The 16023-nt window shown below is 48.8% G+C and overlaps 1 protein-coding gene across 1 annotated transcript; it reads left to right on the forward strand.

Moving 5' to 3' along the window:
• The first annotated feature begins 8976 nt into the window (after positions 1-8976).
• On the forward strand, positions 8977-14361 carry LOC144731849 (uncharacterized). The gene is made up of 2 exons (XM_078613134.1): positions 8977-9656; positions 12318-14361. Exon 1 carries the CDS (start codon positions 9207-9209, stop codon positions 9615-9617), a length of 411 nt encoding a protein of 136 aa, XP_078469260.1. The 5' UTR covers positions 8977-9206; the 3' UTR covers positions 9618-9656; positions 12318-14361.
• The last annotated feature ends 1662 nt before the right edge of the window (positions 14362-16023 follow it).

Below are 16023 nucleotides of genomic sequence, written 5' to 3' on the forward strand. Positions count from 1 at the left end.
TTGGGAGAATACCCCAAAAACTCCCACCGTCTGGAGGCAACGGCACCACTCAATCGGGCCTTAATTGAGAGCGGGACACAAATTGGCCAGTCAGAACGGGCCAGGTGGCGTGGGGTGAGGAGGGCAGTCGACGGGTCTATGCGTGATTGGTGGCCAGGTGTTGCCAACGAAAAAAAATCACGTTTAATATCTATATATATAAAATCGCAAATCTGTCTGTCTGTCTGTGTGTGTGTCTGTCTGTCTGTGTGTCGCCGGACCATACGCAGTTTCATTGGACGAAATGTGAGGGATTTGCGAGACACGATTGGTCCGTTTGGTTTTCCACGGCGGTTGCCCCTGGCAACGGGTAGCGACGCATTCGCGGCGGGATGGACGCCATTTTTAATTCCCGTTAAAAATATGCGCACGCATTAACACGCGACTCTGAGGTAAATTCATCAAAGTTTCACGTCCTCTTCACTCCCCCCCCCCACCCCAATGTGTGCAATTACTATTATAGGGTCGGTAGATAATAAAATTATAGCGATTAGACAGTATTATTGTAGCGCGGGGGGGGGGGGGGGGGTAACGGCCTCAGTACCCAGCCTCAGCCGGGTGGGCAATTTAGGCGAGGCCGGAGGCTCTGCACGGTACTAGGCCTCGACACCCCACCACACTATAGGCCGTACATATTACTGCACAGCGGCCGAGGAGATCGTGGCTGGGGGGGGGGGGGCAGGGGTAGCAGCCCATCTGTGTATATATGTAAGGTTATTAAGAAATATATTTTTCACCCGGGCAACGCCGGGTACTTCTGCTAGTGGTATTATAAAAACATTTCAGGGTGTATTGTTTATGTGCATTCCATGCAATAAAGGGATATTGTTGTTTATTTCAGAAATATGCGCCTGCTATGCTCATCAATTGTCTATCCATTGCTTGTAGAGCCTTCTCCAAGGCTTTACATTGAACGCGATGGAGCCATTCAAAATGCGAATCACGTATTGATGCCTATATAGCGCGTTGTTCGTTTTTGGAGGAATATCTATTACAGTGTGTATTAGCAAAAGTGCATTGGTTATTGGTAATTCGCTGACCCGCTCCGACTGCCCATTGGATTTCCCCAAAATAAATACATATTTTGTTATTAGCAGGCTTTGGCCTTTCGTAGTAACAACATTTGTTGTTGAGGATGGTGAACAGTAATATTGGTAGGAACGAAGTGGACCAGACCACCAATAGATTATATCGTCCGTCCGTCCGTGTATCAACATCGCCCCCTACTGCAAACACTTGGCATGACCCTGTCCGACAAGATGGCCGCCCGCTTCCCCTGCGATCTGTGAAACTTTTTGATCGACTGACTATGGGCGAACTCATTTATTCTGGTGGGTGAACAGTGGCGGGGAGGGGTGGAGGCGGAATTGATGATAAAAACAAACTTGCACCATCGTTACAGCTGCCGCGACGAGAGATGTGGGAGGAGAAGCGGCGACCGCTGCCTTGCAGGTGTAATATCGTTGAGGACTCTTGGACGCCGGGGTTGAGGCACACGTATTTATTCCGCAACAGTTGTCACAACCGCGGACATACAACACTGGAGGGGGTATCGGCCCCCTCACCCGGCTAGCTGGGAATACACTGCTAGCTATCTCTGACCTACCTCCTAGTCCTCCACTAACGGGCTAGGGGAGGCTGTCTGGCCCGACACTGGTAAGTCGGGCTACGGTACCCGGAGTCCCAGAGCACTAGCTCTGGTTCTCGGGACCACGCCGCTGGCTCGGTCCTGCGCGGCCCTGACAAGGGCGGCGACCCAGGGGAGTCCAGGGCTCTAGCTAGACGATCTTCGGTCTTCACTGGTTTAGCTTTAACATTGTTCCCCCGAGCTCTCCGGCTCATCTCCTTTTATACCAAAACCCCCCGCTGAGGGGTGGGGCCAGCCCCCCAGGCTGCCCTGTGCGGACGTCGTTGAGAGCACCTCCCCGTGCACTCACGAAACCCCGCCCACTGTGTTTGTTTCCCGTGTGATCCTATGTATACAGCCCCTCCGTAACACCCCTACACAGGTGAGAGGTGCGTGTGTGTGTGTGCGCGTGTGTGCGCGTGCGTGCGTGTGTGTATGTGTGTGTGTGTGCGTGTGTATGCGCGTGTGTGTGTGTGTGCGTGTGTGTTTGCGTGCGTGCGTGTGTGTGCGTGTGTATGCGCGTGTGTGTGCGTGTCTGTGTGTGCGTGTGTGCGTGCGTGTGTGTATATGTGTGACTGTGTGCGTGTGTGTGCGTGCGTGTGTGCGTGTCCGGCCCACTCGAGCGGCGTGATGAATGGGCGCTATTGGGCTTCGGATCGTTATTCACGGCGAACTGGAAGCGTAGCAACACAACTTCATTACGTGTGCGTGCATGTGTGTGTACGTGTGTGTGCGTGTGTGTGTGTGTGCGTGTGTACGTGTATGTGCGTGTGTGCGCGTATGTGCGTGTGTGTGTGCGCGTGTGTGTGCGGTCGATATCCCTGTACCGGTATTAGTATTATTCCTACCAGCCCACCCCGCAGGGTCCTGTTTGAATCAGTTGCATACATCACGATATAAGGGGCCGTCCATAAATGACGTCACGCGATTTTTGACCCTCCCCCGTTGTCGTTACACGGCGTCACAAAAAGTCAGACCCCCCCCTCAAATGTGACGTCACAAAGCTCTGCCACCCCCCCAAAAAATGTTAAACATGCTTCAAATCGTTTTAAACTATTGTCATTGTAGTGCGTATTTAATGTGGCGCATATCTCTGATGTTGTAGGAGAAAACATTTATTAAAAAGTATATTTAATTAAGTAGAACGTGTTGTCTATATTTATTTAAAGTTGCGCATTTTGATGTGACGTCAAATTTCTCAACCCCCCCCCCCTCGTCACACATCGTCACAAATGTCTGACCCCCCCCCTCTAGGTGCGTGACGTCATTTATGGACGGCCCCTAACGTACATTTTAGACCCGTCGAATATACATTTATTTGAACAAAAAAATCATCCAAAGTTAGCGAGCTCACTAGAATATCGATTTTAACGTCCATCATTTGTTGGATATAATATTGTTGCAAAAGCCTCAACCCGTACAGTTTACCCGTAATCCTGTACAGGGAAATTGCGTTAGAACATGTTTTTGTCTATTTGTTTGTGTTTCTCCCTTGTGGTCGGACTTTGTAGAATGAACGTTGAGATGTATAAGGGGCATGGGTGAACAATAAGGTCTGAATTGGTCTGTAATAAGGGGTTGGACTGGTATGTCAACCAGCTATGGTCTATCCATTGTTGGAGGAAGACGTCAATGTGTTTGACGCATCTCATGCTCATCGCTTTGTCACCATTCGCGTTGCTCCGCTTGGCTCTTCGTCAGTCAACTGCTGGATGAAAGCCCCCTCCACACACTGCGTCGGTCATCGGGCTTATGTTTTCTTCACGAAAATAATCTATTGAAATGTTCGGAAATAATCAAATAATAAAAAAGCACACGCTACCACAGAACATATTTGCAGGAGGTTAATGATGTTATTCAGTGCACATAAGAGCAAACACGAATAATTGCGTGATAACCCAGGGAAGCCTCACTGATCTAAATACTTATTTTATCTTCTCCATATATATAAAAGGCAAATATCCATATACTGTATATAAAAGGCAAAGTTGTGATTATGTGTGTTTGTTCAAAATGTTTAGCCTACTTCCCGACATGCAACAAACTGGAAATTTGCCATGTGGGTACTTCCCAGACTGTACATCATGCAAAGAGTATCAAAAATACACTTTTTTAGGGGGGAGCTCAATAATGCAAGGGAGATGTGACGTCAAATCTGTCACGTGACCCGCGCATGTGGTAGCGTAACGCATTGTAGTGTCGTGGTTAGCGCGCTGCGTTACGAACCCAGCGACGATTATTTCAACCGGTCCTGGGCCTCCCCTAGGTCGACTCCGCCTCAAACAAGTAACTGGTGTTGTGTGTGAACATCGCCACTGGGGAGACAAAGGCGGCCGGGCGGAGTGCTGTCCACCCACCCCCTCGTGTGCCGTGCCGGCCTTCATAGGTGCTCGCTAACAGCACTTGCCCCTACAGTCTCACAGGCTACACGGGGGATTTTGTCTTTATCCTGTGTGTGTGGGGGCAGCGACTTTGTCGCGAATCGCGCGCTGCGCTACGAACCCGACGACCCGAGTTCGATTCCCGCTCACGGCCACCACCGGTGACGATTATTTCAACCGGTCCTGGCCCTCTCCTAGGTCGACTCAGCCTCAAACAAGTAACTGGTGTGTTGTGTGCGAACATCGCCACTGGGGAGACAAAGGCGGCCGGGCGTGGTGAATCCAAGTCCCGGGCGAAGCCGGGTAGCACAGCTAGTACAGTAATAAATATTCGAGGTTCCGATTGGAGGACACTGCACGTGTCAAGTTGATTGACAAAAGCCGAAAGGCGACAGACATAGCAACAGGCAGCGGATTGGCTGGTAGGCAGAGAGGCCGTGAGTAAATTTGTGGATTTAAGCGGGCGCTACGGGGACATGGAGGGAGACGATCGACGCCCACCACGGCCACGGTACTCTGGAAGAAGACCAGCGACAACTGCCAGGCAGCACCAAGGCCTATAGACTGGAGTTGTTCAACGTGCGGTTTTGAGGCACCGACAAAGTCCCTCGATGATTCTTTGGCTCTTTCGGTAAAGCCACGTAGATAGAAAAAATAATGATAATAAAAAGAAAGTGAATAAATAATATAACGACGTTTCGATCGCAACACAAGTGATCGAAACGTCGTGATATTTTTTATTCACTTTATTTGTTTCTATCTACATGAGTTTACCGAAATAACCAAAGAATATGAATTCCTGCAGTCACGATAGTTTTAAGTCCCTGCCTAGACTGTCGCCACGTGGAGTCTCAAGAGCACTATTGACGACGTAAGGGGCCGTCCATAAATGATGTTACGCACCTGGGGCGGGGGAGGTGAGAAATGTGACATCACGTTAAAATGCGCAACTTTAAATAGACAACACGTTCTACTTGATTAAATAGACTTTTTAATATACGTTTTCTCCAACATCAGAGTGCAGCGCCGCATTAAATACGCACGACAATAATAGTTTAAAGCGATTTGAAGCCTGTTTTATTTGGGGGGCGGGGGCAGAGCTTTGTGACGTCATATTTGAGGGGGGGGTCTGACTTTTTGTGACGATGGGGGGGGGGAATCGTCCAAAATCGCGTGACGTCATTTATGGACGGCCCCTTAAAGCACGTGTAAAAGTCTGCATTGGTGCCCTCTACAATTGAGGGAATTTCTCGGGAGAAAAAATGGATCCGAACTCTGCTCTCTCCCAAAAAATAGCGACACTCGCATTATATATACGTATAAAAAAATAAATTTTTACCCTTGCTGGAAATAAAACGGGTGTTAAGAGAAGACCGTCTCTGGTGTAGGCCAATCAGTTCCAAAGACGATGCATATCTATTCAGAGCAAGTACTATGTGTGTGGTTAATGCGAACTGATTCCTTGCAGGTTTCCATTTGGTGTTTGAACATCTTAACGCCTCCGGTTCTATTGTCAGAAAGGGTAAAACCAATTTTTTCATACTTTGATCCTGGAAAAAAGGTCCCAATTTGCTCACGTTCTGGTTTTCTGCATTGATACAATGACGCCGACTTACCTGTAAGGCAGCATTACAGCTGTTTCGCAACGCGCTTTTTTGTGCATGTTGATCGTTCACACCCACACTTTGGTTTACCTGTAAGCCAGGAATTTACAGGTAACGAGCTATGTAGGTACCAGGCTCGAATCGCATGCCGTGAATTTAGCATATTCAGTCTCGATAGCGCTTTATAAAGCAGGAGGGTTTTTGTTTCGTGTTTGTTCGTTTCTGTTTTTATGTTGCATTGTCACTTTCCTGCCAGTGGCGTAGCCATCGAGTACACAGGCGGTCCAACTGCACAGGAACCCGCCGGCCGGAGGGGATCTGGTAGAGAAATTGGGACAGAGACCTGCTCTCCCAATGTAATTTATTGCACCAGGGCCCACGCCAATCGCGCTATGCTTGCCACCACTTTTCAATTATTGCATTTCACAGTTTTGCTTGCGTGCTTTCAATGTCAAGAGCAATATTGGGGGCGCCACGGTGCCTAGGAGATGTCAACTACCTCGTCCGGTATATAGGAGGTCGTGGGTTCGATCTCGATCGTGATGCCTGGTAGTTTGTTCACTCTCCCCGTGGTTCTGTGGATTTTTATCCCGGGTCCTCTGGTTTTTCCCTCCACATTTTAGAATCAACATCCACGCGTTTTGAATATTAGACTGCTATAAACTTCCACGTTATGATAAGCCCACTTTGTTGAGCTCCCATTTGTGGCCAAGTCGCTGTTGAAAAATAGCTACATAGCTTAGTGAGCCATGCCTGGACCTCCGATTAGCACGCATGGCTATGTACGGTGCAAAAGAAGTTCAACATATATACACAGATACCTGAAAAAATAAAAATTGTTTATAGTTGAGTCAAGTTTGACAATGAGAGATGTGACAGTTGGTAACTATGGGTTTGGAGAGGCGGGAGACTTTGGTTTGCCAATTGTTCAGTATTTAATTAACAGAAATGTAATAGTACTTTAATTGTGAATTAAATGTTTATTAGAAAATGGTAAAGAGATTAATTTTTATTTTAAGCATTAAAAAAAATACTAACATAACAAAATCACGCTATTCCATAATTCAATTGTCCAGGGAAAATGCCAGATCATGAGCACTTTGTCTGTGACAATTGTTGCCAGGTCTACCGAATAAAATACTTAATTGCATCTTTGTTGGTTCTTCGTGTCTTTGTGGATTTGTTTGGTAGCTGTAACACAAACCTCGTTTAATACAAGTTTAATCACTTATCAAATTAATCAATTTATCTCAAAAGTCCATCATAGGTTTTTTGGGTTATATCGCGTAAATGTGTCTTTAAACCCGACACAGCCAATTAGTAAGGTTTGTCACATAAATAAAACGTGCCAATTCGTTACTAGCTTAGCACATCGGTGTGTTGGAGAGAAACTCACAATTTACAATCTGACTACAACGTTTCACCAGTAATTATAACTAGCATCAGGCGGACACTAATTACTGCTCGTTTTAATTGCAGCTAGTTGTGGAGGGAAAAACAAATCTTGTGGCCGAGATGATTGCCCTCACATATTCGTCAAACCAGTATAATGAATGCGACTTCAGTTTTGTATGTCTGTGGTGGGTTCTAACCAGGCGCACGCCAAGACTTGGAGGCAACACGTTTATTCACTAACACAACCAACACTGCTCAACGTTCCAAGGTTAACTTTGTACATTTCGGGTTAACTACGTAGGGTGGTGGCCACCTTTCCTAACCACCTAACCACTTGAACGGAATCACGAAATGGTTGAACCAGAACGGCCGACACGCCGTCGGCTCGTCGTGTACGGAGACTGAATAGCGAGAATCGAAGAAGGCGGCTTCATTCCCGCGTCGAACAGCCACGCTCCCTCACGCGACTCACTGGGATCAATTACTAATGATTTATTATCGGCGCGACTGCGAGCCACTCTCACAGAATCAGTCGGGAACGGCAAGGCAGGATTAAACTATCTCCCGATGGTCTGAACCTTAGTCTGTTAGGACCGCCCCGATAGCTGACTTGAGAAGCAAAGAGACCTTTTTCCCTTTCTACGGCCCCTTTTATTGTTATTCACATCAAAGAAAAGCCGTCGCTGATCCGATGGCCCTCCCGCCCAATCAGATTGCTCGTCTGTACTCCAGCATGGGTGCTCTCAGTGCCGTCCACCCCCGGTTTCCATATCAAAGGGACCGCCGCTTGGCTGCTGCGCTGGCAGCCGTGCACAAGCACATTGTCCTGCCAATCAAATGCCCACCCTGGTTTCCTGCCGCTCGTGGCTCTGCCCCCCCACCTGCCTGCCGACCCGTGTGTGGGGTGTGCGTGTTAACCGCGGTGGCTGGGCAGCCCCGTCGTGACCATGTAATTTCACGGCGCCGCGGTGCGAGTTAGCATTGGGGGAGATCGCCCAATTCCCTGGCCGCAGGAAACCGTGAAGATTATCCCTATGAGAGGGCTTCTGGGTGAAAACCTGTTGGCCAGGTGACCTCCCCTCGTGCTCTATGTGGGGGGGAATATGTGAGGGTGTGTTTATGTGGGGGGTGCTGAGGGGGAAGCAGCGTCGGCCCCGTCGCTTGGTGGTGGCGAGGTCGCAAATCGGGCGCCCGCAGAGCGGCTTCGCGGTGGCGGCATCACACCTGACCCGACCTCCGTGACATCCGGAATCTGCCCTCTAGTGAGCCCCTATGTATAGTACTCCCACTATCGCCATAGAACGGCTCGTTTATGTCGTTAGGGGCCGTCCATAAATTACGTCACGTACCTAGGGGGGGGGGGTCAGACATTTGTGACGATGTGTGACGAGGGGGGGGGGGGTGGTTGAGAAATATGACGTCACATCAAAATGCGCAACTTTAAATAAATATAGACAACACGTTCTACTTAATTAAATATACTTTTTAATACATGTTTTCTCCTACAACATCAGAGTGCAGATTAAATACGCACTACAATGACAATAGTTTAAAGCGATTTGAAGCATGTTTTTGGGGGGGGGGGGGGGCAGAGCTTTGTGTCGTCATATTTGAGGGGGGGGTTTCTGACTTTTTGTGACGCCGTGTGACGATGGGGGGGAGGGGGTAAAAAAATCGTCCAAAATCGCGTGATGTCATTTATGGACGGCCCCTTACTCGTCTACCAAACTTGGGCAGGAAGGTCTGTTGTGAGGCAAAAAGAAATGTAGTCTTTAATTGGATTTTAAAACAATAATACGGGGATAGTTGTCCAAGAGTCGGGGACTTCCCCCATACCTGGGGAGCGTGGAGGGGGGGGGGTCACGGGTTGGGGGGCCCCAAACGGTCACTTCCCTAATTTCGTTTCGGTCTTGTGCCGTCCAAAGGTCAACTCCTCACTCGCCTACCTCGACAATCACCACACCTCCTCCGCACACTCCCCTCCACCACAATCGTCATCAATGCGATAGGCAAAGAGTTCAACAATATAACCAACGGCATAACACGATAAAACGGGGGGTTACCAAGAAAACTCTCGAAAACACAGATAGAGTGTGCGTCGAGTCGAGGGGAGCATCGAGAATTTGAGCGGGATCACTGGCAGTCGGCATTTAGGGCATCATGGTCAGCCAGCTCCACGTCTTCAACTCGTGTAGCCAACGCGTTGTGTTGGTGCGTGTGGTGCCCGCGGATTCTAAATACTTGCAGACGCAAACAACCAAATATCACGTTAAGGGCAAAGTTGGCATGGACAGTTCTTGCGCGAAGGCGAACGCGGGTGTGGGCTACAGTCAGAAGTCCACCTACAAGGGGATGGACAACACTCCCGGCTTCGTGAAGATCGCATCCAAGGACTTCCTCCGCTGGGATGGCTCCAACTTCTTGCTCACCGTCACGCACGAGGACGGGACGCCCATCTGCAACAACTACAATGTCCCCGAGGACCGGTCCGTCATCGTGAAAGAGGACGGCATCATCCTCTCCAAGTACGGCAGCATTTACACCGGAGAGAATGGAACGCACTACTACTGAGATCTCCAAAAGCGACCCCCCTCCTCCCGCTCCAATCCGGTCAGTGGCATCTACGGTACTCGGATTAAATCGAGGGGTCAATTAAATGAATCGTAGCTTAACTGAACGGTATCGTCTGTTAGTGTTATCGCCTTGCTCTGATTGTGGCATTCGGTTTGTTGGCTACGTGCGTGCATACTGAACTTAACGGATTAACAGTTTACAGCCATTTGTCAATCCACTGCTGGCGAAGGCCTCCCCATGTAAGGTTTTTTTTTGTTTTGTTACCATGCTTCCCCACGATTGCGAGATGTTAACTACCTCGCCTGGTATGCAGGAGGTCGTGGGTTCGACCCTGACGCCTGCTGTATATTTGGAGCTTGTATGTCTCTATCTCTCTCCGTAGAGATGTTAACTACCTCGCCTGGTATGCAGGAGGTCGTGGATTCGATATCGTTCCTCTGGGAGGGGGGAGGGGGTCCGTGGCGGTGCGAGGGGGGGGGGGGCTCCGGGGGCGGTGGGGGTCCGGGGAGGTGGGGGTCGGTGGAGGGGTGCGGGGGTCCAGGGGTTTGGGATGCGGGGGGAGGACTTGGGGGTGGGGGTCCGAGGGCGGCCGCGGTTGGGGGGTCCGGGTCTCTCCAGGACCCGTCGTGGAGAGCAGTCGCCCTCGGTGCACAATTCCGTGGAGAGTCGAAAGTCGCCTTGGCTGTCACTTTCCTGGAGGCGGAGGCCAATGGCCTCTGTCGCGTGAGGTGACCTCGGTGATGGATCGCCCGCGTGCGGCACACCAGAGCCGCGTGTTGCGCACAGACACCCCCCACCCTCCTCTATAGGCGTAACAGGCGACCGGACACTCCTCTACTTATGAGGTTCCAGAGGTGTCTGTTCATAAGTCGATTTTGTTCGCAAGTCCAACTTTATTCCTGTTGATTCCAAACATGTTTTTCATGTTCTGCAGATGTAGATGCCACTGGTTCTTCACGTTCTGCAGATGTAGATACCACCGGTTCTTCATGTCTGTCGATGTAGATGCCACTGGTTCTTCATGTTCTGTAGATGTAGATGCCACTGGTTCTTCATGTTCTGCAGATGTAGATGCCACTGGTTCTTCACGTTCTGCAGATGTAGATGCCACTGGTCCCTCACGTTCTGCAGATTTAGATGCCACTGGTTCTTCATGTTCTGCAGATGTAGATGCCACTGGTTCTTCACGTTCTGTAGATGTAGATGCCACTGGTCCCTCACGTTCTGCAGATTTAGATGCCACTGGTCCCTCACGTTCTGCAGATGTAGATGCCACTGGTTCTTCATGTTCTGCAGATGTAGATGCCACTGGTCCCTCACGTTCTGCAGATTTAGATGCCACTGGTTCTTCATGTTCTGCAGATGTAGATGCCACTGGTCCTTCACGTTCTGCAGATGTAGATGCCACTGGTTCTTCATGTTATACAGATGTAGATGCCACCACCGCCATCTATTGCACGGCGGTTGAGCTTATGACTCATGAGCCGAACAGGCAACTGGACATACGGATAGGTTCGTTCGTATCTCTGAAAGTTCCGAATATTCGTAAGTTTAGGAGTCCCTGTACTGTTTGTGGAAAATTACATTAGCGAGCAGCGCCTACGAGGGGCCATCCATTGAGTAGGTACGCTAAAATCTGTCAAAACTTGACCCCCCCCCCACTCCCTGTACGCACGCGGGCTTTTTTACCCCCCCCCCCCCCACTTGCGTACGTACGCTTGACGCACCCCCCGAATCCTATAGAACGGCCGAGATTTAATCCACGCAGAAACGATCAAGGATTAATAATATTAACGTGTTTAAGCAAACAGATTGTCCATCGCTGGACTATCTAACTCATTTGAAGGCCAATGTCGACAAATTATTATTGAGGCTTCACCCCCCCCCCCCGTTTCCTATGCGTACATTGTCAGTAGACCCCTCATTGGGGATGAACGATTTGGGGAAAATATCAAATTGCGATTTTTCTGACAGATATTGCGATTTGATTTGCGATAGCAAAAAAAATTAAAGTGATGCTTCAGTTCAATATTCACTGTGTAATAGATTTAAAACATGTGGTGAAGCATTGCCACAGGATACCATCAAAATGTGAACTGCTCTATATATTCTAATGCAAGGATGAGAACTTAAAAGATATGAATTACTTCCAACATGTATTTATTAAAATGCTTTTATTGAAATTGAACAATCAAACATAGAACAATTAACAATTGTTATGTTAAATAAATAAAGTTATAATAAAAAAAAAATCCAATAAGAAAGTAAGAGGACTTTTCAAATCGCAAAAAATCGCAGCCTTTGCGATTTGCTAATCGCATTGTTTTTAATTGCGATTTCGATTTTAAATCAATTAATAATTTAGCCCTACCCCATACGCAAGCGTACGCATTTGGGTCAACCCCCCCTCCCCCCTCCATACGTACGTACTAAATGGATGGCCCCCTACGAGAGAGGCTACGTGGTCAACTGACTTGCTTCACACACCCCGCCAGGGTACTCGTTTGAGGCTGAGTCGACCTAGGGGAGGCACACGACTGGTTCAAATACTCGTCACTGTTATTGTCGTCGGTCGCGGGCGGGAATTTTGGCGTCGGCGATTTGGCGGTGCAGTGCGCTAACCACTGCACCACCGCTCCTCGCGTTGCCCACCTCAATCGGTGCAGTTCGCTGTCTCTCCTTCCTTGGTATGTGCAGCAGGAGCAGCAGGAGCAGCAGCAGGAATAGCAGCAGCAGGAGCAGCAGCGGAAGAGGGCAGGAGCAGTCGGGGACATCTGCGTTTCCGTGCCGTACACTCTCCAGAAAAGTCAACCGCAGCTCCCATGGTGGCGAAATGTCAACTCCCTCGCCTGGTGTGCAGGTGGTCGTGGGTTTGATCCAGACCCTGACGCCTGCTGCTGTATATTTAGAGTTTCCGTGTCTCTCTCTTCCCGTGGTCGCGTGGATTTTTTTTTATTACACGCTTTCTATTAACTCACTTATGTCTGTTGTTGTTGTATCCTCAAATCTTGTAACTCATTTTTCACCCACTTCCCAATGTGGTATCGAGTGCAAACTTGGTATACTTATGTCATACTGATGACAATACTATATTATATCATAAAAAAATATACAACATTTTTTTACATTCTTTTTTACATGTTATGTTTCGGCTTGGGTCTAATTGTCCACGCTCAACTCACGTTGGCTGTAAATCACCACGGCTCCCTTTACGTTATGGCAAGCTTCGGGGTCACTTCCTGGAGTCGTGGAGTTCTGCCATTACTCGTACGGCACATTACATTAAAGCGTGTTTTAAAAAAATTTTTTAAATATAATTCTCTGGGTATTTTGGTTTTCACCTCCATGCATAATCGACGTAATGCGTTTGGGGTATTTGTCTGCTCTACATTACCACATGACGATAAGCCACTTCGTCGCGCTATCCATCATTTGTGGCCAGTCAGCTTCTGGAAAAGAGCTACATAGCTCAGTGGGGCCTTGGGGGCCGTCCATAAATGACGTCACGCGATTTTGGACGATTTTTGACCCCCCCCCCCCTTCGTCACACGGCGTCACAAAAGTCAGACCCCCCTCAAATTTGACGTCACAAAGCTCTGCCCCCCCCCTCCAAATAAAACATGCTTCAAATCGCTTTAAACTATTGTCATTGTATTGCGTATTTAATGTGACTCTGCACTCTGATGTTGTGGGAGAAAGCATTTATTAAAAAGTCTATTTAAATTTCGATTTAAAGCTTTCGTGACTGCAGGGATTCATCTTCTTGGTTCTTTCGGTAAAGTCACGTAGAAGGGAAGTAATAAATTAATAAAAAATAAAACATAATAAAATAAAATAATTCTCACGACGTTTCGGCTACAACGCAAGCAGCCGTCCTCAGGTGAAGAATGAGACACTGCCAAGCTAGGAGCTTATATATAAGCTGGGTTAATCACATCTTTCCAATGATGATGTGATTAACCATGCAAAAAAGATGTAACTACACTTATTTGCCAATCTTATTTGACAGACAACTATTACAGATTTACCATGTTTAGTTGTTTTCTCCTTGTCACAGGTTGAGTCACAAACCGTACCTCTCCATAACAAAGACTCACCCTCTTAAGCCTCACCTTACCATATGAATAAAAAGTGTGCTGTACTTGGCCCTTACCCACCCCCCTTCTCCAACCATTATATAAACGGAGTGGTAGCTCCTGCAATCTCCTCATTTACTTGATAACAGCTGTCGTGGCTGTGACGGTTCCACCTGAAGACGGAGGCTTGTGTTGCCTCCGAAACGTCGTGATTTTTATTTTTATTTTATTTTACTTTTATTAATTTTAATGTTTTACCTACGTGACTTTACCGAAAAAACCTAAGAATATGAATCCTTGCAGTCACGAAAGCTTCAAATCTAGAAATTTGGTCGTACTTGTTATAATATCGTTTAATGTTAAATTAAATCACAGTTCCTTTGATTACTGTGGTTACATTGTTTTTATAGCGTTATATTGGTGATTTCGCATACATATGGGTAATCAAAATTGTATTATGGTTATTGTTATTGTTTGACTTGCATCACACTGGGATTTTTGCACACAGCGGTTTTTTTCGTTTTGGAAGATTTTCTGGTTTATCCGGGATGTTTCTGTCGCTTTAAGATGTTCTCCGTTCATATTTTGTTTGTTGCGGTTGCACCCGACTTAAGAGTCGAATGGCTCACAGGGCTAGTACCTAATAAATGAAACTTGAAACATTGTATCCGCCCGGAGAGCTTCTCTGCCCTCTGCTGTTGCTGGGAGTGGAGCTGCCGACAACTTGCCCAGAAGCAGCGGTCCTTCACGAGCCTCCTCCCTCCTCCACCTCCACAGCTGCCGACGTGGCGCCCGGAGCCACCCCCACCCGGCCGGCCCATCCCGTGCCCCCCAAAACTTACACCCCCCACCAGAGCCCCCCCCCCCAATACCCCACACACAGCTGCACTTCCCGTCCCCTCCACCCCAACCCCTGCACTCTCCCCTGCTGCACTCTCCCCTGCTGCACTCTTTCCCCCCACTCGCTGAGTTGATGACGTCCTGGTTTCACGTTAAATATAAGTGACCCTTTAATACGATCTCTCCTTCTAACCCCAACAACCTGAATATCACATTACAGATGCCGATCTATCTATCGTTACAATTATGTTGGGCTGGTTCGGCAATATGCCCTCCCCGAATGTCGATTCTTTTTCATTGATAATTATATTTGATTCTCCCCGAACTGCCAAAAACTGGACTTAATTAAATTGCTCAAATATTCGCCAAGTTTTTGCGTATTTTTTCACCCTTTAATTTTTCCCTCCAACTAAACACAACGTAGTTCTAAAGAGATGAGTTTTTTTTATTAAATCGAGATGATTTAAAAGTGCGTATAGCTTCCCAGTGGCTTCCGGCGGCGAGCGAAGACGCTAGGGCACGGCTCCTTCTCCACTCCCACTGGGATGAATTTGGAACAGTTTTAACACGAAGTAGTCTAAGTCGTAGTCGGGCTTTCGCGACCAATATCATCCGTAATAAAGGTTTGCTAGGTTAGATCGCGTCAACATAGGGCGCTTCAAAAAATGTTAACACTTGCGTGAGCCTATCGTTTTTCATGGAAAAAGAACGGATACTACTGCACTGTAACGTGATAACAAATGTAATGTTAATACTGGTAGGAACCTCCTGGTGACACCTGCCCACAGGGGATTATTGTGTCCGTCGTGCAGGGAGGGGCTGGGTGGAGAGGGAGGGGCTGGGTAGGGAGGGGAGGGTGGGGAGGGGCTGGGTGGGGAGGAGAGGGTGGGAGGGGCTGGGTGGGAAAGGTGAGGAGGAGCTGGGTGGGGAGGGTGGGGCTGGGTGGGGAGGGGAGGGTGGGGAGGGCCTGGGTGGGGAGGGTGGGGAGGGGCTGGGTGGGGAGGGGCTGGGTGGGGAGGGTGGGGCTGGGTGGGGAGGGGAGGGTGGGGAGGGCCTGGGTGGGGAGGGTGGGGAGGGGCTGGGTGGGGAGGGTGGGGATGGGCTGGGTGGGGAGGGTGGGGAGGGGCTGGGTGGGACGGGTGTGGAGGGGCTGGGTGGGGAGGGGAGGGTGGGGAGGGGCTGGGTGGGGGGTGGGAGGGGTGGTGCTGGGTGGGGAGGGGCTGGTCACCCCGTGGTGCCCTTATTAAACTCAACGTTTAACCTACTCACGCCGGCATATTTGCGGAATACACCACGCCGCCGTTGACCCTGGCCATTGACCGAGCAACCCAACGTTCCTACCAGCTCCCTCCGCAGGAATGTAATAGCTTTTAAAAAGTCACAGAGTCTCCACTTGTTTGCCGTCGTTGCCAACGCGCCTGGAATCTTCTCCAGGTGGTCTCCAGAGCTCGGAGGAGGCACATGTCTCGAGGCGTTGTTGCAAACTC

Source organism: Lampetra planeri, chromosome 40, assembly GCF_965212315.1.
Source record: "Lampetra planeri chromosome 40, kcLamPlan1.2.h2, whole genome shotgun sequence".
Taxonomy (NCBI): domain Eukaryota; kingdom Metazoa; phylum Chordata; class Hyperoartia; order Petromyzontiformes; family Petromyzontidae; genus Lampetra; species Lampetra planeri.

What these genes read in the sequence shown, in the direction of transcription:
- LOC144731849 (XM_078613134.1), top strand. Translation starts at nt 9,207, where the DNA reads ATGGTCAGCCAGCTCCACGTCTTCAACTCGTGTAGCCAACGCGTTGTG.